Raw genomic sequence first — 23,953 nt, forward strand, 5'->3', positions numbered from 1 at the left:
GGGTACTCAGAGGAGAAGAAGTGATTTCTGGGTCTTCATTACTGAAGTGGGGCTTCCTCTCAGAAATAATTGGCTTTCCTATCAGCCAATTAAGTAAGTATAAGTAAAGCATTGAAGAGTCAAGGCCCTGCCTTCCATCTGCTGACCATCAAGAATTTTCAACAATCCCCTAACAACCACAGTGCACTGAAGTCTGTCAGTCAACCCCAGACACTACACAGCAGTCAGACTCCTACAAAACAGCATCCCAACCTTTCACCTTCGTTGCCTGTACCGCCACCCTCACCCTTGGCTTTGCCTTGACTGATACTTACTGATCAAGGCAGGAGCCCGATCCATTCTCTCCCTTTCTAATGGCCTTTCTGAACTTCACTCTCTGGGAACTCGGTCTCAATGGTATCCTCAACTCCTATACACCACCCACCAGGCAGATACTCAGTTTAGATCAAGCTGCCCAGGCAGGCTGTATGCCCAGGTGGTTGAGAGCTTCTGGAATAAATCCTGCATCCACGTTGACCAACTCAGCCCTTCTCCTGTCTGTCCTCTGAGGCTCTTCTGGTCTGTTTTCAGTTCTCTGTTCTCTCACTTTGACCTTTCCCTCTCTCCTGCTCCTTCCTATTAGCCTATAAACACTCAGGTCTTCTACATGCTAAAAAATAAAGTAAGCAAGAGACTCTATGACCTCACTACCGCACTAGCTACCTGCTGTATCTCTTTCCTCCCCTTCTCAGGCAAGCTTCTTAAAAGATACCTTTAGAAGTTTCCAGGCCCTGACCCATGATTTCAGCCCACCCCAATGTAGCAAAGTCACCTCCATGTTGCCAAGACCAACAGTCCTCAGTCCTTCAATTTTTTTTATCCTCTTTGTAAGATGTTTTAACTTATAAATAGACGTTTCCTTATTTGTTCTGGGAAATACCAAAAATGAAAAGTAAGTTCAGTACTAGTCCAATACCTGGTTAAGATGGCTGTTAACATTTTCGAAGGTAAACACCAGCATTCTTTCTACACATTTTTATATAACTGATAGCTACAGTGCCTAATGGTCTGTTACAATGTGTTTACTCAAAAACATTTTAAAGCTCTTCTTTCATTATTATAAGCATACAGTGAGGAACAGACTTAGGGTTAAATAGGTGTTAAAAATCATGATTATACCTTTTAAATAAATGCCTAGAAGTGAAATCTCGTGTCAGACGGCATCCATATTTTGGGGCTTTTTAAGTTCCACTCTCATTGTAGTGTGTACATGCCAATTTCATAGCACAGTTTATATATAGGAAATTGATTTGTTTGTGTTTGCAAATTTGATTGTCAAACTCTTCATTATTTTTATTTGCATTACTGTCACTTCCAATTAGTAAAGTCAAATGATTTCTTATATTCATTGATAATTTCTACTTCTTCACTCCTGCGCTTCCTGCTTATATGCTTATACCATATTAATACTGTATAGTCCCTGTTTTTATAAAATGAGATTAATCCTTTATCTGTCACGTATCTTGGATTTTACTTTTCCTAGTTCATCTTTTAAATTTTTACCCTAAAATAGCCTTATATTTAGATGTTGTAAGCTGGGGGCATGGCCCAGGTGGTATAGCACCTGCCTTGCAAATGCTAGGTTCTGAGTTCAAACTCCAGTACTGTCAAAATAAAAAAAAGTAGCAGTAGCAAAATTTACCAATCATTTTCTTTTGATGACATGATTATACATATCTATATCTGAGCAGTATATCTCATTGAATTCAAAACATATAATTTTACATACTGCTGAGAAGTATACAGTGCTTCGTCAACTATGAACAATGTTTTCTAATCATATTGGTGGCAAAATGCTTCCTAATTTTACAGATGTAAAAATGGGAGGCTGTGTCTTCAAGTTGATGGAACTAGCATGCCTGTTGAATGTGTTGTTTCTTTCTCATGGTTTTATTTCTTCTTTTTTATTATTATTCAGATGTGCATATAATGCTTGGGTCATTTCTCCCCCCTGCCCCCACCCCCTCCCTTACCACCCTCCACCCACCTCTTTCTTCCCCCTATCCCCTTGATACCCAGCAAAAACTTTTTTGCCCTTATCTCTAATTTTGTTGAAGAGAGAGTATAAGCAATAATAGGAAGGAACAAGGGTTTTTGCTAGTTGAGATAAGGATAGCTATACAGGGAGTTGACTCACATTGATTTCCTGTACATGTGTGTTACCTTCTAGGTTAATTCTTCTTGATCTAACCTTTTCTCTAGTTCCTGGTCCCCTTCTCCTATTGGCCTCAGTTGCTTTAAAGTATCTGCTTTAGTTTCTCTGCGTTGAGGGCAACAAATGCTAACTAATTTTTTAGGTGTCTTACCTATCCTCACACCTCCCTTGTGTGCTCTCGCTTTTATCATGTGCTCAAAGTCCAATCCCCTTGTTGTGTTTGCCCTTGATCTAATGTCCACGTATGAGGGAGAACATATGATTTTTGGTCTTTTGGGCCAGGCTAACCTCACTCAGAATGTTGTTCTCCAATTCCATCCATTTACCAGCAAATGATAACATGTCGTTCTTCTTCATGGCTGCATAAAATTCTATTGTGTATAGATATCATGGTTTTATTTCTTTGCTCATTTTCAATATATTATGTTATACTGTGCTTTATGTAATTGCATTATCTATAATTATTGGGAGTCTAATCTTTCTTGTTATTGGGTTCACTGACCCTCACAGAAATTTAATTCCTCAATTATGAGTCATATTTGTTGGGGCTCTGTCTGTGGGAAGCCTGAGTGGAAAAAATTGTCCTTCTAGAAAAAGTCTGCATTGCTCTTACAATGTGTCAGAGTGATGTGATCAGCCCAGAACCATAGTTAAACTTCCAGATCATACAGACAGAGTAAATGTGTACCCCAAATCTACATCAGGACAGGCTTGCAGCAAGGAATTTTCAGGAAAGACTTTTCTTCCTCACCTATAACACAAGCAAAGCAGACAACTTCCCTGTGATCTATTTTTGCTAGCATGCTTTGTTCTAATCTAGTGTGACCTTCAAATGGCCTTAAAGGGAATCTCAGTTTCAAATTCCTGCATCACGTGGGTCCTAGGCTTTGTCTTCCCTCTCCCTAGCTGTTGAGCCCCAGCCTCTGATTCCTAGGTTATCGAATGCCTCAGAGACAACCAAAGATGCTGACTTATGTAATTCTGACTTCTTTAGAGTGTATTGACATTTTCTTTGTTGCCTGGTATGTGATGAATATTTTAATACCCAGTGGCAATGAAAAAAAAATACATGTGTGCTTTCCATCCATAGAATACAAAATATGGTGCTTTATTATTACATCAAATACATTAGATTACTGCAATTGACAAAGGCTTTTAAATTTTTTGTCCACTTCATCCACATGATGAGAGAGGTCGGTCAATATATCCCCTGTGGTTTTGATTTCGTCAGCTCTCTCTTGACTTTGTGGAACCTGAATTGTCTTCTACTTTTCCACACTGTTGCTGTGAAATACAATTCCTTCTTATTCCAGTCTTAGTATGAGACTAGGGCGGGGCCCCCTCTGGAGCTTCAGATGCTTCATTTCATAAAAGATTCTGATACATCACAGGAATTGACCTTAGTGTCATCTTTTTTTTTTTAATTGGTTATGGACCATTCATGAGAATTCAATCTGGAGACTTGCATCTTTTGGTTCTGAGATATCCTTTAAAATAATTTAAAAAAATTATTTCCTTCCTTTATTTCTTCCTCTGCTGTCTCTTTCTGGAGCCACAATAGGCAGAAGTCAGGCCTCTTAGGTTGCTGTTCTCATTTCCTCTCCTCTCTCCTTATCATTCTCTTTGTTGTTCCTTGACTTTGGGGGTAGTTTTCTTCCAGTCCTTTTACTAAATGTTTAAGCTTCAAGAAATCTTGTTTTCTCTTGGGGATATACCCAAAAGACTGTGACACAGGTTACTCCAGAGGCACCTGCACACCCATGTTTATTGCGGCACTATTCACAATAGCCAAGTTATGGAAACAGCCAAGATGCCCCACTACTGACAAATGGATTAAGAAAATGTGGTATTTATACACAATGGAATTTTATGCAGCCATGAAGAAGAACGAAATGTTATCATTCCCTGGTAAATGGATGGAATTGGAGAACAGCATTCTGAGTGAGGTTAGCCTGGCCCAAAAGACCAAAAATCGTATGTTCTCTCTCATATGTGGACATTAGATCAAGGGCAAACACAACAATGGGATTGGACTTTGAGCACATGATAAAAGCGAGAGCACACAAGGGAGGGGTGAGGATAGGTGAGACACCTAAAAAATTAGCTAGCATTTGTTGCCCTCAAAGCAGAGAAACTAAAGCAGATACCTTAAAAGCAACTGAGGCTGATAGGAGAAGGGGACCAGGAACTAGAGAAAAGGTGAGATCAAAAAGAATTAACCTAGAAGGTAACACACACACACAGGAAATCAATGTGAGTCAACTCCCTGTGTAGCTATCCTTATCTCAACTAGCAAAAATCCTTGTTCCTTCCTATTATTGCTTATACTCTCTCTTCAACAAAATTAGAGATAAGGGCAAAATAGTTTCTGCCGGGTATTGAGGGGGGGAGAGGGAGGGGGCTGAGTGGGTGGTAAGGGAGGGGGTGGGGGCAGGGGGGAGAAATGAACCAAGCCTTGTATGCACATATGAATAATAAAATAATAATAAAAAGCAGAAGACAGAAGACTACTCTTAAAAAAAAAAAGAAATCTTGTTTTCTGGTTGCTCACTTTTAATAGCATTCTATCTCTGCTTCATGGATGCAACATCTTATCTCTCTGATTACTAATTATGGTTTATTTGAAATTTTCTGCCCCTTGATTTGTATCTGTTTCCTCTGAATTCCTGCTTTCTGTTTCCTTTTTTTGTTTTTGTTCTGGTGGGTTTGAACTCAGGGCTTTGAGTTTGCAAAGCAGACAACACTCTACCACTTGAGCCATATCTCCAGTCCATTTTGCTCTGGTTGTTTTGGAGATGGAGTCTCTCGAACTATTGCCCAGGCTGCCTTCAAACTTCAAGCCTCCTGATCTCAGCCTTCCAAGTAGCTAGAATTACAGACATGAGCTTCCAGCACTCTGGCCACTTTCTGTTCTCTTGTTCTCTCTCTTTTTTCTTCCTCAGTGTGTGTGTGTGTGTGTGTGTGTAAATATCTCCAGATACCATGTGATCCTTGACTGTTCAAATTCAAGTGTGGTGGGCAGTCAGATAGCAATGGTCCTTTTTTCCAAGGGAGAAACCCAACTGTCATTACCCGAAAATCATTTTCCTAAGACAGCTTTGTGTTTCCAGAGAGTCCTCAGCCTCCTGCCTTGGGGAGTGAAGGGCTGGGGGATGGGCCTGCTGGTGTGGATTGCTATGAGTGGGTTTAGGCAAGAGCACAGGGACCTCCCCATTCCTGAGCAAACTTCCAAGTATTCTACCTATTTGTAGTGCAGCCGTTCCTCCATCCTCCTCCAACTGTGGTGTCCCCAACTGTAATCTCTGTCTTCGTTTTTCTGATCCCTGTGGCAAGGAAACAGTCCATTGCTTAGCTTTACAGGATGAATGAAATGAAACACCTAACTGCTCCCCATACCACCCTTTGGCCAGTTCCCCCTTTGCCAGGCTCCTCACTCCCCACATCTGTGAACTTGGTGCCTCCAAATTGTAAGTCTTTCTGAAACTCCAGGATTTTGATCCTTATTTATGATAAGGATAAGTTTACCCTCTGTGATAAGTTACGCTTGGCAATTCTCTACCCTTACTCTGTACCACAGTGGTGTAGTCTAGGGCTTTAGATGTCCTCAAATCTCATCAAAGGTGCACCTCCCCCCCATTCTTGGGTAAGTACTCAAGAATGAGTAGAGGGAAAGGGTGAATATGGTGAGTGTACTTTGTATAAGTATATGAAAATAGAACAATGAAACCTGTTGGAATTGTTCTAGGAAGGGGGGAGGGGTCAGGAATGATGGAGGGAGTGAATCTAGTTAAGATACATTGTAAGCACATATGAAAATATCACAATAAAACCCTGTATAATTAATAGATGATAATAAAAATTGTGAGGGGGAAAAGAGTTCTTGTACTGAGGTGAATAACAAGAGAGAATTGAAAAAATATGTACTTTGCCATTTTGAAATCAGAAATCTCATCCCTTTATTTTAAAAACATTTTTATTTTAGATGCACATCTTGTAAGTAGCATATAATTGGGTTTTGTTATGACTCAGTCTAAAGTCTTTGTTTTATATGATTAAAAAAATATAATGTGTCAGGCACTGGTGGCTCAAGCCTATAATCCGAGCTACTCAGGAGGCAGAGATCAAGAGGATCCTGGTTCAAAGCCAGCCCTGGGCAAATAGTTGGAGAGACCCTATCTTGAAAATATCCAACACACAAAAAAAGGTCTGGTGGGATTGCTCAAGAGTTAGAGCACCTGCCGAGCAAGCATGAGGCCCTGGGTTCAAACCCCAGTACCGTCAAAAAAAAAAAAAACACATAATGCAAGATTCACCATCTTTTTCCTCCATTTTTATTAGCATATGTTCATTGTACAGGGGGTGATTTGTTGTGACAATTCTGAATAACCTTACATTGTGCATTGGTTAGATCACCCCCTCCCGATCCCCCCAACACCACCTCCCCATCCCACTTAAAGCAATTACAGGAGGTTTCATCATTCTATTTCCTTTGTGTATATGAAGCCCATCGACCATCTTCCCTCACCTTCATCTCCTCCATTCACCTCCCCCTCCCACAAGTACCCCCACACATACACTGTACCTATTTCGCAGTCCTGTCTTTCATTATTAATTCCAAAGTCAATGTTAAAAGGGTGTCTCAGTGCATCCCTGCTGTGAGTCTACTTGATTTTGATCAGTTCAACCCCATCCATTACCCTCCCTTTCCCCGTTTCCTTCCAACTCCCATTATTCATCAGCTTTTTGTACATATCATATCCTCTACCTGTGCAGACATAATGTGTTTGGGTATTGTTGACTCTCTGTCATTCTCTTTTCCTTTCCCTCCTCCCCCAAGTTCCATAGAGTAGTTCCACTGTTACAAACATGTTCTATATCTGAGTTTGTATGTGATCATGTTCGTTTTTGTGTACATGTTTATCTTTGGATCTATTTCCCATGTATGAGAGAAAACGTGTGGCTTTTGTCTTTCTGAGTCTGGCTTACTTCACTTAACATGATGTCCTCCAATTCCATCTATTTACCTTCAAACGACGTTGTTTCATTCTTTCCTATGGCTGAATAAAACTCCAGTGTATACATTTACCACAGTTTCTTAACCCATTCATCAGTTGTAGGGCATCTGGGTTGTTTCCACTGTTTGGCTATTGTGAACCATGCTGTAAAGAAGAATGTCACTAGACTTAAGAGACTGGGAAAAAATCTTTGCCAACTACTCGTCTGATAGGGGACTAATATCCAGAATCTACAGGGAGCTCAAAAAACTCAATCCCCCCAAAATCAACATCCCAAAGAGGAAATGGGTACACGAATTAAACAGGAAATTCTCAAAGGAAGAGGTACAAATGACCAGTCAATACATGAAAAAGTGCTCAACTTCCTTGCCCATAAAAGAAATGCATATCAAAACTACATGAAGATTTCACCTCACCACAATTAGAATGGCAAAGCAACAACAAATGTTGGTGAAGACGCTGAGAAACAGGAACCCTTATACACTGTTGGTAGGAATACAAATTAGTTCAACATTATGGAAAACAGTATGGAGATTCCTTTAAAACTAAAATTAGAACTGCCATGTGATCCAGTGACACCACTTCTGGGCATATACCCAAAGGAATATAGGTCAGGATACAATAACATTCACTATCTTAACCATTTCTTGTCTTTTGGCAACCCTGAGGATTGAACTTGGGGCCTCATCCTTGCTAGGCAAGAGCTCTACCACTTGAGCCATGCCCAAAGGCCTTTTTAATTCATTTTTGAGATAGGGTTCTCACTAACTTTTTGCCCAGGCTGGCCTCACACTGCAGTCCTTCTATCTCTGCCTGCTGAGCAGCTGGGAGTACAAGCACATAGCACCACACGTGGTCCATCTTAAGTACCTTTAAGCATACAGTCAGTGGTGTTAAGTATATTCTCCATTGCTGCAAAACATATTTTCTTTTAACAAATGAGAGTTTAATCCATCAGTACTATCTTTATGTGCTATTTGATCTTACTCCTTGTGCTTTCTGTTCTTGGGGGGTTTTTTTGTTTTGTTTTGTTGTTGTTTTAGTGTTTTTTGCTGTTTCATTTGCAATGTTGCTCACATTTCATTGGCTGATCCACACTTCTCTCCTCCCCCATTTGGAAGTTACGTGTAGATTTTTTCCTATCAGTGATTACCTTTAAATTTAAAAGATGTACATTTTAAATTCTATTTATATGGTAATGCTCCAGTGACACTGGCTTCTGACACTTGATACTTTCCCCAGCATTTTATTCCTTCAGTCAATTTTATCAGAGTCCCACCACTAGAACACAAGCCCTGTTCCTGAGTCTAAATCCTAAATCCCTAAGTTCCAAGACACCACTGTCTTACAGTTTTCCTTCCTCGTGTCTGATCATTGCTTTTTGGCTTCTTTCCCTGAACTCTTTCCTAAATCATTCCTGAAGTAGCTACTGCTCTCAGTGTCTATCCATGGCCTACTTTGTCTCTTGTTCCTTGTATTTTCAAGCTCCCAAGGACTTAGATCAATTTGTTAAGGACTCCTGACTCTGTACCCCTGCTCTGATCTTTACCCCTGAGTTTCTGACTCCTGCATTCAAATAAATTAGTATGAACTGGACATCCCAGAACACTGTAACTCAGGGTATTTAAAACCAAAGCCAGTGCCTTCAAATAGCGCTGCCATTTACCAGCTGTGTAACGTTATACAAATTAGTCAATCTCTCTGTGCCTCAGTCTCATTGTATAAAATGGAGACAATAATTTTACCTAATCTGGTTGTAAGGATTAAGAGATTGTGGCATACCAAGCTCTTAGACGAGTGCTTGCCTGAACCAAAGGCAGTGACTCACACCTGTAATCCCAGCTACCTGGGAAGTGGAGATAGAAGGATTAAAGTTCAAGACCAGCTCAGGCAAAAAGCTAGCCAGATCCTATTTCAAGAAAAAAAACAAGCCTGGTATGGTAGCACATACCTATAATTCCAGTTATTCAGGAGGCACAGATGAGAGGATTGCTGATGTCTGAAGTCAGCCCTGGCAAAAAGCATGAGACCCTGTCTGAAAATTAACTAGAGCAAAAAGGGCTGTGGGTGTGGCTCATGTGGCAGAGTGCCTACCTAGAAGACTCTGAGCCTCAAACCTCAGTACTGCCTGAAAAAAAGAGCGTTTCGTTGAGTAAGCACTGTGTATGTGTTGCAGTTGTTTTTATTTCATTTCTTCCTCTTTATATCCCCTCTCTCATTTACTGGAACCATCGCTAACCAATCAATCACCTCTGCCAGAAACGGGGAAATCTCAGGTGCCCCTTCTTTCTTACTCCCCATGTCTGCTGGGTTTTTTTGGTTTTTTGGGTTTTTTTTTTTCCTCTCAAACACTTCTCAAATCTCCCTTCTCTTCTCTGTCCTCTTTATTCTAGTCCAGCCAAGTTGACCAGTCATCCTCATTTACCTAGGATGGAAGGAATTTGGGATTTTCAGTGCTAAAATCAGGAAGGTTCTAGGTAAATAAGAATAAGCAGATCAGTCTAGGTCCAGACCTTCATCCATCCCTTTTGCTGGGCAAAAGCAGTAGCCTCCCTGCTGGTCTCCCTGCCTCTACTATGAACCTCTTAAGTCCACCCAAGCAACCTTCCTAAAACACAACTCTGACATGTCACTCCACCTTTAAAGCCCTTCCATCATTTCTTATTCTCTGAGTGAAACCAGAGTTTTGGATCCAAGAACCAAACTCCTAGATTCCATATGCCAGGTCAAGCCACCCACCCCCAAACGCCAAATAAAGAGGCCTGGTGAAGGCAGAGAAAGGAGGTTTATTACACAGCTCAGGTCATGCTGTAGGAAGAGGCAGAGTGAGCACTCAGCTCATCTTCAGCCATCTTTGGGGTACAGACATGAGCTATAGGTTTAAGTAGACAAAAGAACTGGGGGCAGAGGACACAGGTATGCATAGTTAAACAGTGCAGTCACAGGTGTGTTCTGGTGGATTCGTGACTGGCTGAGCTGCAGTCTTGGTTAGGCAGGTGGTCTGGTCCAGGTTGGGGAAGTAATCACCTGGAGGGAGTAATTTGGCTCCTGTCTGAGAATATTACTCTGGTTTGGGACGTGAATTGTTCTCACTGGAAAAGTGGCACTTTCAGGTGACTCTGATTCTTTGTCATAAAGATGTTATCAGTTCTGTCCTTTCTGGAATCCAAGGTGATTATAAAGTGGCTGCAAAGAGAATGACTTAGAGCAAAGACAGATACAAAATGGATTCAGGAATGCCAAGCTTCTCCTGTTTTTAGTTAACTTGTGGGCCCAAGTAAGGAGTCAGGACTTTTCAGCAAAAGCAACATGAGTACAGAAAAACCTCAGTGTTGCCTGCCTTGGCTCCTTTTCCTCTCCACCAGCAGCTCTGGCCCCTCCCTGCCAGCCCTTTCTTTTTTTTTTTTTTTTCATTTTTCTTTTATTATTCATATGTGCATACAAGGCTTGGTTTGTTTCTCCCCCCTGCCCCCACCCCCTCCCTTACCACCCACTCCACCCCCTCCCGCTCCCCCCCTCAATACCCAGCAGAAACTATTTTGCCCTTATCTCTAATTTTGTTGTAGAGAGAGTATAAGCAATAATAGGAAGGAACAAGGGGTTTTGCTGGTTGAGATAAGGATAGCTATACAGGGCATTGACTCACATTGATTTCCTGTGCGTGGGTGTTACCTTCTAGGTTAATTCTCTTTAATCTAACCTTTTCTCTAGTTCCTGGTCTCCTTTTCCTATTGGCCTCAGTTGCTTTAAGGTATCTGCTTTAGTTTCTCTGCATTAAGGGCAACAAATGCTAGCTAGTTTTTTAGGTGTCTTACCTATCCTCACCCCTCCCTTGTGTGCTCTCGCTTTTATCATGTGCTCATAGTCCAATCCCCTTGTTGTGTTTGCCCTTGATCTAATGTCCACATATGAGGGAGAACATACGATTTTTGGTCTTTTGAGCCAGGCTAACCTCACTCAGAATGATGTTCTCCAATTCCATCCATTTACCAGCGAATGATAACATTTCGTTCTTCTTCATGGCTGCATAAAATTCCATTGTGTATAGATACCACATTTTCTTAATCCATTCGTCAGTGCTGGGGCATCTTGGCTGTTTCCATAACTTGGCTATTGTGAATAGTGCCGCAATAAACATGGATGTGCAGGTGCCTCTGGAGTAACAGTCTTTTGGGTATATCCCCAAGAGTGGTATTGCTGGATCAAATGGTAGATCGATGTCTAGCTTTTTAAGTAGCCTCCAAATTTTTTTCCAGAGTGGTTGTACTAGTCTACATTCCCACCAACAGTGTAAGAGGGTTCCTTTTTCCCCGCATCCTCGCCAACACCTGTTGTTGGTGGTGTTGCTGATGATGGCTATTCTAACAGGGGTGAGGTGGAATCTTAGTGTGGTTTTAATTTGCATTTCCTTTATTGCTAGAGATGGTGAGCATTTTTTCATGTGTTTTCTGGCCATTTGAATTTCTTCTTTTGAGAAAGTTCTGTTTAGTTCACCTGCCCATTTCTTTATTGGTTCATTAGTTTTGGGAGAATTTAGTTTTTTAAGTTCCCTGTATATTCTGGTTATCAGTCCTTTGTCTGATGTATAGCTGGCAAATATTTTCTCCCACTCTGTGGGTGTTCTCTTCAGTTTAGAGACCATTTCTTTTGATGAACAGAAGCTTTTTAGTTTTATGAGGTCCCATTTATCTATGCTATCTCTTAGCTGCTGTGCTGCTGGGGTTTCATTGAGAAAGTTCTTACCTATACCTACTAACTCCAGAGTATTTCCTACTCTTTCCTGTATCAACTTTAGAGTTTGGGGTCTGATATTAAGATCCTTGATCCATTTTGAGTTAATCTTGGTATAGGGTGATATACATGGATCTAGTTTCAGTTTTTTGCAGACTGCTAACCAGTTTTCCCAGCAGTTTTTGTTGAAGAGGCTGCTATTTCTCCATCGTATATTTTTAGCTCCTTTGTCAAAGATAAGTTGCTTATAGTTGTGTGGCTTCATATCTGGATCCTCTATTCTGTTCCACTGGTCTTCATGTCTGTGTTTGTGCCAGTACCATGCTGTTTTTATTATTATTGCTTTGTAATATAGTTTGAAGTCAGGTATTGTGATACCTCCTGCATTGTTCTTTTGACTGAGTATTGCCTTGGCTATTCGTGGCCTCTTGTGTTTCCATATAAATTTAACAGTAGATTTTTCAATCTCTTTGATGAATGTCATTGGAATTTTGATGGGAATTGCATTAAACATGTAGATTACTTTTGGGAGTATAGACATTTTTACTATGTTGATTCTACCAATCCATGAGCATGGGAGATCTCTCCACTTTCTATAGTCTTCCTCAATCTCTTTCTTCAGAAGTGTATAGTTTTCCTTGTAGAGGTCTTTCACATCTTTTGTTAGGTTTACACCTAGGTATTTGATTTTTTTTGAGGACGGAAAAAGAATGTATGAAAACCTGCCAGCCCTTTCTGCCAGGCTTGGGAGTGTCGAGAAGTCAGAGTGCGTATACAGAAGTCACACCTCTGCGCCTTCACTGTATGTGTGCCTTGCAGATCCTTCCTCTCTTCCTCCTCCCTGCCTGTAAGTCCTTCTCATCCTGCCAGGGGAGACTCAGATGTCATCTCCCTGGGAGGCCTCTCTTGGGCCTCTCCTGTTCTCTTCTCCTTCCCTCCCTCCCCCGCCTACCCCTCCCACACTCCCTGATGAGCTGGATGCCCAACTTCTATGTTCTGCTAAAATCCTAGGGATGCAGCCATGGAAGCATTTGCAACTCTGCAAATAGCGTGGACGTCCTCCGGGCTCAGGTCCTAGCCTTAGTCCTCCCTGTTTCCCTAGCACTCGGTGTGTTTAGCGCGAAGCAGGGCTCACCAGATGTTTGCGAGTCACCTTCCCTCTCAGCCTGAGGCGACTATGCACTGTAGCAGAGCTCAGATGGGCTCCGAGGTCTTCTGTCTGTAGTTGAGATCTGCCTTCCCATAGGGCAGCACCATGTTTGAACCTGAAGTTCCAGGGTGACCCATTATCTCTCATGTTGTATTTCCTCTTTCAAAGTCAGTTCTTTGCACTGGTTTCTGTTTTGAATGATCTCATTAAACAACTTGGTCAGGGTTGTTTTGAACGTGTAAACTTACCACTTTTGCAAGTTGCCTTTCATCCCCACGCTGACTTGCTGGGGAAAGTCCAGTGGCTGTGCTTTCTCCCTGGGAACGTATACTCAGGAGAATCAAACACTGAGCAGCAGGGGAAGTTCGAGGTGAGCTGGAGTGAAGATGCCCCTGGCTGAGAGAACAGCATGGGCAAGAGCGACGTGGCTGGCCTGGTGTGCCAGTTTCATATAGAGATGCAATGGTAAACCAGGCAAGACCAGAAGAAATGGGGCTTTGGAGTGGGGAAGGCAGGAGTACCTACAGTCTCTCTAGGTCACTGGTAATATCCCAGTGCTGACAGTCCTCCTGTTAGCTGTCCAGTTAGTACCCATTGCCCCCCCGCCGTCCGTCCCCCACATACAACCACCCCAGGGCACCAAAGCTGACTTCTGTTGCACAACTACAAGTCTCCCCCACCCCCTTGATCCCCTCTATTATGAGTCGTGTCCTCCCCTCCCCTGGCTCATAGTAAATCTTTCTGATTTTACTCACAGTCCACCTGTTTGGATTCACACACTTGGGGGGATGGGGTGGTGGTGAGAGGGGGCTTAAGCTAGAGGACAAATTAAAGAGAAAAAGAATCCAAAGTAGTTCCCCTCCCCCTCTGACAATTCAGCCAAGGCTGGAACCACTAATTATGCTTGACTCCTTCTTGGGAAATTGCAATTACAATAATAATAAGAAGAAACAGTCGACATTAACACAGCTCTCCCATGTCTCAGGTACTGTTCCAAGCACTTAACATACACTGTCTCATTTAACCTGCAGAATAGTCCTCCAAGGCAGTTTCTGTTATTGCAACATTTTTTCCTAAATGATACCAAGAGATTAAGAAATTTGCCCAAAGTCACACAGCTAATAAGTGGCAGAGCCAGAATTAGAAACTTGGCAGAATAGTTTACTGACTGCCATTGACCCAGTTCCTGAGACATTCTTTTTTATTTTTTAATTTTTTATTCATATGTGCATACAATATTTGGGTCATTTCTCCCCCCTGCCCCCACCCCCGCACTTACCCCCCCGCACCCTCCCTCTCCCCTCACCCCCTCAATACCCGGCAGAAACTATTTTGCCCTTATTTCTAATTTTGTTGTAGAGAGAGTATAAGCCATAATAGGAAGGAACAAGGGTTTTTGCTGGTTGAGATAAGGATAGCTATACAGGGAGTTGACTCACATCGATTTCCTGTGCGTGTGTGTTACCTTCTAGGTTAATTCTTCTTGATCTCACCTTTTCTCTAGTTCCTGGTCCCCTTCTCCTATTGGCCTCAGTTGCTTTAAGGTATCTGCTTTAGTTTCTCTGCATTAAGGGCAACAAATGCTATCTAGTTTTTTAGGTGTCTTACCTATCCTCACCCCTCCCTTGTGTGCTAAAGCTTTTATCATGTGCTCAAAGTCCAATCCCCTTGTTGTGTTTGCCCTTGATCTAATGTCCGCATATGAGGGAGAACATATGATTTTTGGTCTTTTGGGCCAGGCTAACCTCACTCAGAATGATGTTCTCCAATTCCATCCATTTACCAGGGAATGAAATAAACATGGGTGTGCAAATACCTCTGGAGTATCCTGCGTCACAGTCTTTTGGGTATATCCCCAAGAGTGGTATTGCTGGATCAAATGGTAGATCAATGTTTAGCTTTTTAAGTAGCCTCCAAATTTTTTTCCAGAGTGGTTGTACTAGGTTACATTCCCACCAGCAGTGTAAGAGGGTTCCTTTTTCCCCACAGCCTTGCCAACACCTGTTGTTAGTGGTGTTGCTAATGACGGCTATTCTAATAGAGGGTGAGGTGGAATCTTAGTGTGGTTTTAATTTGTATTTCCTTTATTGCTAGAGATGGTGAGCATTTTTTCATGTGTTTTTTGGCCATTTGAATTGCTTCTTTTGAGGAAGTTCTGTTTAGTTCACTTGCCCATTTCTTTATTGTTTCATTAGTTTTGGGAGAATTTAGTTTTTTAAGTTCCCTATAAATTCTGGTTATCAGTCCTTTGTCTGATGTGTAGCTGGCAAATATTTTCTCCTACTCTGTGGGTGTTCTCTTCAGTTTAGAGACCATTTCTTTTGTTGAGCAGAAACTTTTTAGCTTTATGAGGTCCCATTTATCTATGCTATCTCTTAGTTGCTCTGCTGCTGGGGTTCCATTGAGAAAGTTCTTGCCTATACCTCTTAATTCCAGACTAGTTCCTACTCTTTCCTGTATCAACTTTAGAGTTTGGGGTCTGATATTAAGATCCTTGATCCATTTTGAGTTAATCTTGGTATAGGGTGATACACATGGATCTAGTTTCAGTTTTTTGCAGACTGCTAACCAGTTTTCCCAGCAGTTTTTGTTGAAGAGGCTGCTATTTCTCCATCGTATATTTTTAGCTCCTTTGTCAAAGACAAGTTGGTTACAGTTGTGTGGCTTCATATCTGGGTCCTCTATTCTGTTCCACTGGTCTTCATGTCTGTTTTTGTGCCAGTACCATGCTATTTTTATTGTTATTGCTTTGTAATATAGTTTGAAGTCGGGTATCGTGATACCTCCAGCATTGTTCTTTTGACTCAGTATTGCCTTGGCTATTTGTGGCCTCTTGTGTTTCCATATAAATTTAAGGGTAGATTTGTCAATCTCTTTAATGAATGTCATTGGAATTTTGATGGGAATTGCATTAAACATGTAGATTACTTTTGGGAGTATCGACATTTTTACTATGTTGATTCTACCAATCCATGAGCATGGGAGATCTCTCCACTTTCTATAGTCTTCCTCAAATCTCTTTCTTCAGAAGTTTATAGTTTTCCTTGTGGAGGTCGTTCACATCCTTTGTTAGGTTTACACCTAGGTATTTGATTTTTTTTTGAGGCTATTGTAAATGGAATTGTTTTCATATATTCTTTCTCAGTTTGTTAATTATTAGTGCATAGAAATGCTAATGATTTTTCTATATTGATATTATATCCTGCTACCTTGCTGTAGCTATTGATGGTGTCTAGGAGCTTCTGAGTAGAGTTTTTTGGGTCTTTAAGGTATAGGATCATGTCATCTGCAAAGAGGGACATTTTGACAGTTTCTTTACCTATTTGTATTCCTTTTATTCCTTCTTCTTGCCTAATTGCTCTGGCTAGGAATTCCAGTACTATGTTGAATAGGAGTGGAGATAGTGGGCATCCTTGTCTGTTCCTGATTTTAGAGGGAATGGTTTCAGTTTTTCTCTGTTGAGTATAATACTGGCTGTAGGTTTGTCATATATAGCTTTTATAATGTTGAGGTACTTTCCCTCTATTCCTAGTTTTCTTAGAGCTTTTATCATGAAATGGTGTTGGATCTTATCAAAGGGTTTTTCTGCATCTATTGAGATGATCAAGTGGTTTTTGTCTTTGCTTCTGTTAATGTGGTTTATTACGTTTATTGATTTTCATATGTTGAACCACCCCTGCATTCTTGGGATGAAGCCTACTTGGTTGTGGTGAATGATCTTTTTGATGTGTTGTATTGAGGATTTTTGCATCAATATTCATTAAGGAGATTGGCCTATAGTTCTCCTTTTTGGAGGTGTCTTTGCCTGGTTTTGGGATAAGTGTAATACTGGCTTCATAAAATATGTTAGGCAGTTTTCCTTCCCTTTCTATTTCGTGGAACAGTTTAAGGAGGGTTGGTATCAGTTCTTCTTTAAAGGTCTGATAGAATTCAGCAGAGAATCCATCAGGTCCTGGACTTTTCTTTTTGGGGAGACTCTTGATTGATGCTTCAATTTCATTTTGTGTTATTGATCTAGTCAGGTGATTAATACCCTCTTGGTTCAGTTTTGGATGATCATATGTATCTAGAAATCTGTCCATTTCTTTAAGATTTTCAATTTTTTTTAATATAGGGGTGGGGGGAGGGAGAGGGAGAGGGCGGAGTGGGTGGTAAGGGAGGGGGTGGGGGCAGGGGGGAGAAATGACCCAAGCCTTGTATGCACATATGAATAATAAAAGAAAAAGGAAAGAAAAAAAACAAAAACAAAAAAATATATATAAGTTCTCGAAGTAGTCTCTGATGATTTCCTGGACTTCCGTGGTGTTTGTTGTTATCTCCCCTTTTGCATTCCTGATTCTACTAATGTGGGTTTTTTCTCTCCTCATTTTAGTCAGGTTTGCCAGGGGCCTATCAATCTTGTTTATTTTTTCAAAGAACCAACTTTTTGTTTCATTAATTCTTTGTATGGTTTTTTTGGTTTCTATTTCATTGATTTTTTTATCTTTACTTTTGTTGTTGAGTTCTAGTTTTATTGCATTGCGACCAGAGAAAATGCATGGTATAATTTCTATTTTCTTATATTTGCTGAGGCTTGCTTTGTGCCCTAGGATATGATCTATTTTGGAGAAGATTCCATGGGCTGCTGAGAAGAATGTATATTGTGTAGAAGTTGGATGAAATGTTCTGTAGACATCAAGTAGGTCCATTTGATCTATGGTATATTTTAGATTTAGGATTTCTTTATTGATTTTTTTTGGATGACCTATCTATTGATGATAATGGGGTGTTAAAGTCTCCCACAACCACTGTGTTGGCGTTAATATATGCTTTTATGTCTTTCAGGGTATGTTTGATGAAATTGGGTGCATTGACATTGAGTGCATATAGGTTGATAACTGTCATTTCCTTTTGGTCTATTTCCCCTTTTATTAATATGGAATGTCCTTCTTTATATCATTTGATCAATGTAGGTTTGAAGTCTACTTTGTCAGAGATAAGTATTGCTACTCCTGCCTGTTTTCGGGGGCCATTGGCTTGGTTCTTCTTCCAGCCTTTCATCCTAATCCTATGCTTATTTCTGTTGGTGAGATGGGTTTCCTGTAAGCAACAAATTGTTGGATCTTCCTTTTTAATCCATTTCGTCAAATGGTGCCTTTTGATGGGGGAATTAAGTCCATTAACATTAAGTGTTAGTACTGATAAGTATGTGGTGATTCCTGTCATTTAGTTGTCTTAGTTGTTTGAAGGTTTGATTGTGTGTACCTAAGTGGAGGTTACTCTCTACTTTCTTGCTTTTTCTTTTCCTGTAGTTTGGTGCTGCCTGCCCTTTCATGGTTATGTTGGGTTTCACTTTCTGTGTGCAGAATCCCTTGAAGAATCTTTTGTAGTGGTGGCTTTGTGGTCACATATTGTTTTAGTTTCTGCTTATCATGGAAGACTTTTATTGCTCCACCTATTTTGAATGATAGTTTTGCTGGGTAGAGTATCCTAGGGTTGAAGTTATTTTCATTCAGTTCCCGGAAGATCTCACCCCAAGCTCTTCTTGCTTTTATTGTTTCTGTTGAGAAGTCTGCTGTGACTTTGATGGCTTTACCTTTGTGTGTTATTTGTTTTTTCTCTCTTACAGCCTTCAATATTCTTTCTCTAGTTTCTGTACTTGTTGTTTTAATGATGATACGCTGTGGGGTAGTTCTATTTTGATCTGGTCTGTTTGATGTTCTGGAGGCCTCTTGCATCTGTATGGGAATAGATTTCTCTAGATTTGGGAAATTTTCTGTTATTATTTTGTTGAATATATTACACATTCCCTTTGCTTGCACCTCTTCTCCTTCTTCAATGCCCATGATTCTCAGGTGTGGTTTTTTGATGGAGTCGGTGAGTTCTTGCATTTTCTTTTCACAGGTCTTGAGTTGTTTAATTAATAGTTCTTCAGTTTTTCCTTTAATTACCATTTCATCTTCAAGTTCTGAGATTCTGTCTTCTGTTTGTTCTATTCTGCTGGATATTCTGCTGGATTGGCCTTCCATTTTGTTTTGCAGTTCTGTTTCATTCTTTTTTCTGAGTTATTTCCTCTTTAATGTTGTCTATTTTTGTCCTGAGTTCATTTATCTCTTTATTAATCGTGTTCTTTGTTTCACTTTGGTGTTTATACAGTGCTTCTATGGTTTCTTTTATTTCTTCTTTTGCTTTTTCAAATTCTCTATTTTTGTTGTCTTGGAATTTCTTGAGTGTCAAAATGTACAGGAGTACATTTTGGTTGACCCTATCCAGTATCATCTCTATAAAATTCTCATTGAGTACCTGTAGTATTTCTTCTTTTAGATTGTTCTTGTGAGCTTCATTGGGTTCTTTGGCATAGTTTATCTTCATTTTGTTGGAGGCTGGATCTGAATATCTGTTTTCTTCATTTTCCTCCGGTTCCTGTACTAATTTTTTGCTGTAGGGAAACTGGTTTCCCTGTTTTTTTCTGTCTTCCCGTCATTGTCTTTGGTGTTGCTACTGTCCCTGTACTGTGTGCAATTAAGTATTTTCCAGCTTGTAATAATAACAATGGTGATATTTAGAATGGAAAGGTGAGAGGAGATGGAAAGCAAAGAAGTTAAAGGAAAAGGGAAAAACAAAATAAACTAGTAGAAAAAAACAAAACAAACAAACAATTAAAAAAGTTTCAAAGATATAAACAGGGAGAGATAGTGTACTAATCAACAGTAAGCTAAAGAGGCATTAGCGAGACAGAGAGAGGATTGAAAATAAAAAATAAAAATAAATAAATAAATAAATGAAATATATATATATATTTTAAAAAATCTCTAAGTTCAAATGTAATAAAGTTTCAGTCTTAATAATTTTGGTGTTCATCTCTCAGCCTCCAATCCTGGAGTTGGTGTCTCAGAAGTAGTTCTATCATTGTCTCATCAAAGGGGAACAAAAACTAAAAACAAAACAAAACAGCACAAAACAGAAAAACCCCACAAAGTGTCCAAAGTTCAAATGCAATACAGTTGCAGTAAGTTTTTCAGCATGCAGGTGTAGTTCGGTTGTTTTCTCATCAAAGGTAGGGAGAGAGAAAAAAAAGAGTCTGGAGACAGGTCTGTGAATGGCTGTCTGAGGCTTTGGCTCACCTGCCTGCTGCTGTCATCCTGCTGTTGCTGGAGGCGTTATTTATGCAGATCTCAGGAGTGAGCTTAGCACTCACCTGGCCCCTCAGGCTTTGTTTACTCAGAGTCCTGTGTGCGAGCCACTGCTACAAGCTTTCCCCTTTCCAAGCACACTAGGAGAGATGACATTGCACCCTCTTTCTCAGGCCGGCATGTTTATTTACAGTTCACATGGGAAGTGGGTCTTCTCCCCTCTCCTGTGGAGTTTTCCTCCCACCGCTGCTTTTACAAGCTTTCCCACTCCTGGTTGCTGGGTGTGTGCCACTGCTCCTGCCTTCTCCAGCTGGCTTATGAGGGATTCCCCTCCCTACCTCTTCAGCACTCAGGGCACCCCACCCTTGTTGCTATGTGTCTTTTTTGTTGTTATTGCTTATTATTCAGTTTTTTTTTCCCCCTGGGTAGGGGTCAGTCTGTCCAGGGGACTATGCTGATCTGGCCCGGGGTTGTCTGTTTGAGTACTATGTACCACTTAGCTCACCTTGTGGTCCGCGTCTTCCCAAGCCGTCTGGGTGCTGGCGTCTGGCAGCAGCACGGGGGCCCTCCTGGTTTCTCCGTTTAACATGGAATGGAGATGCTATGTGCAGGCTGGAGGTGTGGAGGAGTCACAGTTTTGCCTCTTCTCAGTGGTTTTTCCTGTATGGTGTATCTCCAGCGTCTCTCCAAGACTTTACTTTAGGAGGCACACTTTCTGCTTCCTCCTTCTAGCCTCCATCTTGGAATTCCTTCCCTTAGACATTCTTGTGCACTCTGCCTGACATACCCCATGCCCACAAAGGCTCAGCTGAAAGGCTGCCTCACCCACTGAATCCTCAGCTCCCCTCCCCCCACTGACAATGAAACTGAAACAGTCGAGTGGCTCAGTGTTTCTCAACCATGCCTACACTAGGGACTTCTTTTTAAAATGTCCATGTCTAGGCTCAAAGTAGAATCTTTCCTGTGTGACTCATACACTCAGACAGGGTTGAGAACTCTGGAAACAGACTCCTGCAACTCCAAGGTTCCAAGACTATAAGTTACGCAAAGCTTCTGTCTGTGTGGAATGGGTCAGAGATACAAGGCCTCTGCAAGCCCTGCCTGGCATCCATGATGCCCAAGTCCTCTGCCCCACTGGAGGGACCTCTCTGGAGCAACCCCCTCAGGTCTGGGATTAAAGGATGCCTGGGAGCTGCCTCCCTCTGGACTGGTCTGAGGATTGAGGGTTTCAAGACCCTCTATGTGTGCCTCGGGTAAAGAATTTTGTGTGTAACTTAATGCTGAGAACTGGGGCTGGGACTTACAGACTGAACAGTCCCAAGTCCCACTCATATAGTATACCCATCATGTAGGAGGTGCTCAGGACACCCACACACCCACTCAGGAACCTTGCTAACCTGCACACACTGTCCACAGCATTCTGGCTTGTGTTCAAAATGAAGGACATTGGTTGGGAAAAGAACTGCAGAATCCACATGTGATCCAAAGGCAGGGCAGCCAGGAGGCAGCTTATGCAAGCTTGTCACTGCTAAGAGTCAGTTGCAGGAAGAAATCAGGGGATTCCTGGAGCAGGACAGAAGAAACATCAGATTCCAGGACAGGCCAGGGCCATCTAGCTGCCAACAAAGGTGCTATTCACATGAGCTGTCTTTCTGTTGTAGACTGTGACAAATACCTTCCGGACATCCAACATCCAGGTCCAGAGCCAGGACCAGAGGCTGCTGACGCTATCGCTGGACAAAGATACCCGGCGTACTTTCAGGGATGTGGTTAGGTAAGCAGGGCCTGCGCCCCTCGGGCTCCAGGCTCCAGTGATAAACCTGAGCCCAGAGTACTTTATCAGAGGCCAGGCACAGCCTGAAGTCAGGCAGGTGTCCCTGGTGGGCATGGCTTAGGCCACTGGCTTATGACTAGAATCCAGGAAGAGGAAGCAAATGGAAAGCTGGCACCAGGAAGAGGTTGAGATTCTTAAGAGCACTCTCAGCCTGCAGCCCTCCTGCCAAACCCCTCTGCTGCCACCAGCCCTCCCACACAGCTACCCTTCTGGGTCATCTGTGCCCAGTTCATGTGACCCTTTCAGGTTTCCCCAGGGGAGGGGTACTTGAGTAAGAAAGGCAGACACAGAGACAACCTGATCCAGGCATCTCCTCCTTCCCAGAGTCCCAGGCTTATCACCTTCTTTCTCCTGACTTTTCTTCTTCTGCATGGCTCCCTCCTCTATACCTTAACACAATGAGTCTACCTTTTAAATTTGCTTGTCCCCTGAGCTGGTCTCTTGCCCACCACAGATTTGAGGTTGATGCCTGCCCAGAGCCATGTGCTGGGGCCCAGAAGTCCAAGACGTCATGGCTCAATTCACATGGGCAAAAGGAAATGGAAAGAACCAAAGCCAAGCCCAAACCTCTTCTGATGCCCATCAACACATTCTCGGGCCTCATCCAGTGAGCCTGCTACCAGGACAGGGGACGATCTGGGTCCAGAGGCAGCAAGCTCAAGAGGAAGGAAACACTACCCCTAACTCCCAACACTCACACCAACAGCCAGAATGAAGGCCTGGCTCCACTGGATGGCTCTTTGACCAGGGGCCAGTGGGCACCTGCGAGCCCAGGTGCGAGGGCACATGATGAAGAAGATCCCACACCAAGGCTGGGGATTACCAGGCAGAGCTAGGATGAACGGGAGCAGGCACATACCACCAGCTTCTCACATGAGTGTCCACACTTGAATTTATCTTCATCTCCCACCTCTCCCATGTCTTGGCCCATGCAAGCTCCTCACTCAGCCCCCATCAGGGGCTGGCAGAGTGGCTCAAACAGAAGAGTGCCTGCCTAGCAAGCATGAGGCTGCTGTCTTGGCCAGTGCGCTACAATGGAGGGGAAGGTAGAAAAAGGTAAAGACTACCGCACCTGCTCCTTCCTGAGTCTGTTCCCCTTCCTGTTCTCAGGCCACTGCTCACCCCATCACCCCACCCACACCGAAGCAGGTGTCTCTCAGTGGAGAGGAGAATGTCAGAGTTAATAAATGCACACTAAAGTGTTACTGCTTTTGTCTAACATCAAGCAATATTTGTATTTTCATAGAAATCAGAGGGCATGACTTAACAGAAGCCACTTAAACCAGGTTATAGTTTTGTGAAATATTACCTGCTGTGTTGTCTCCTTCCCCCTTCCTCTTCTCCTTCTCATGAACTTAGGGACTCTCCTGATCAGCACTGTCCCCAAACAGAGGTGGGAATGCAGGGTAGTTTCCAGAGCAGCCAGAGATTAAAGACAAACCTTACATCCAGGTATAAAATAGGAAAGATCAATGACACAGCACCAGTGTCCCCAACTGCATGAGGAGGAATGGGTTGGGGTGGGGAGTAAGAGAGGAACACAAAATCTTGGGCTTGAGCCCATGCCTATCACCTGGACAAAGTCCAGGGTGAAGATGGAGGTGGTAGAAGAATCTCTTTGAAGTTTGGGGATCCAAGAGTAGAAAGGTAGGCTCTTGACTTTGGCCTCAATGTCCTGAGAGTGGAGCCAAGTACCAAGGCACATTCTCAAAGTGAAAGAAGGATATAAGAAGGGCTGCCTGGGTTTCTTGAATAGATAGCCTAGCCTTCGAGAAAGTCTCTGCATCTCCATGGGGCATGGGAAGCAGGCAAAGGTTTTCACAGGTAATCTGGAAGAAGATGAGCCCAGGGAATCTCAAAAAGTAAAAGGGTATAGCTGTGGGCAGCAGCTTGGAGCTCAGCACCCAAAGGCCAGAT

At 42.1% G+C, this 23,953-nt stretch overlaps 1 protein-coding gene across 5 annotated transcripts in view; it reads left to right on the top strand.

Moving 5' to 3' along the window:
• The window catches only part of Pik3r6 (phosphoinositide-3-kinase regulatory subunit 6), a 58,257-nt gene extending 35,002 nt beyond the window's left edge, over positions 1-23,255 (top strand). For 4 of the 5 annotated variants that reach the window (XM_074046875.1, XM_074046874.1, XM_074046876.1 and 1 more), the window contains exons 19-20: positions 21,864-21,976; positions 22,491-23,255. In XM_074046875.1, coding sequence (XP_073902976.1) covers positions 21,864-21,976; positions 22,491-22,647 — 270 coding nt within the window. In that variant the 3' untranslated portion in view covers positions 22,648-23,255. The remainder of the gene's footprint in view (positions 1-21,863; positions 21,977-22,490) is intronic. The other variant, XM_074046877.1, reaches the window with a different exon arrangement.
• The last annotated feature ends 698 nt before the right edge of the window (positions 23,256-23,953 follow it).

Source organism: Castor canadensis, chromosome 11 (genome assembly GCF_047511655.1).
Source record: "Castor canadensis chromosome 11, mCasCan1.hap1v2, whole genome shotgun sequence".
In the NCBI taxonomy this organism is placed as follows: Eukaryota; Metazoa; Chordata; class Mammalia; order Rodentia; family Castoridae; genus Castor; species Castor canadensis.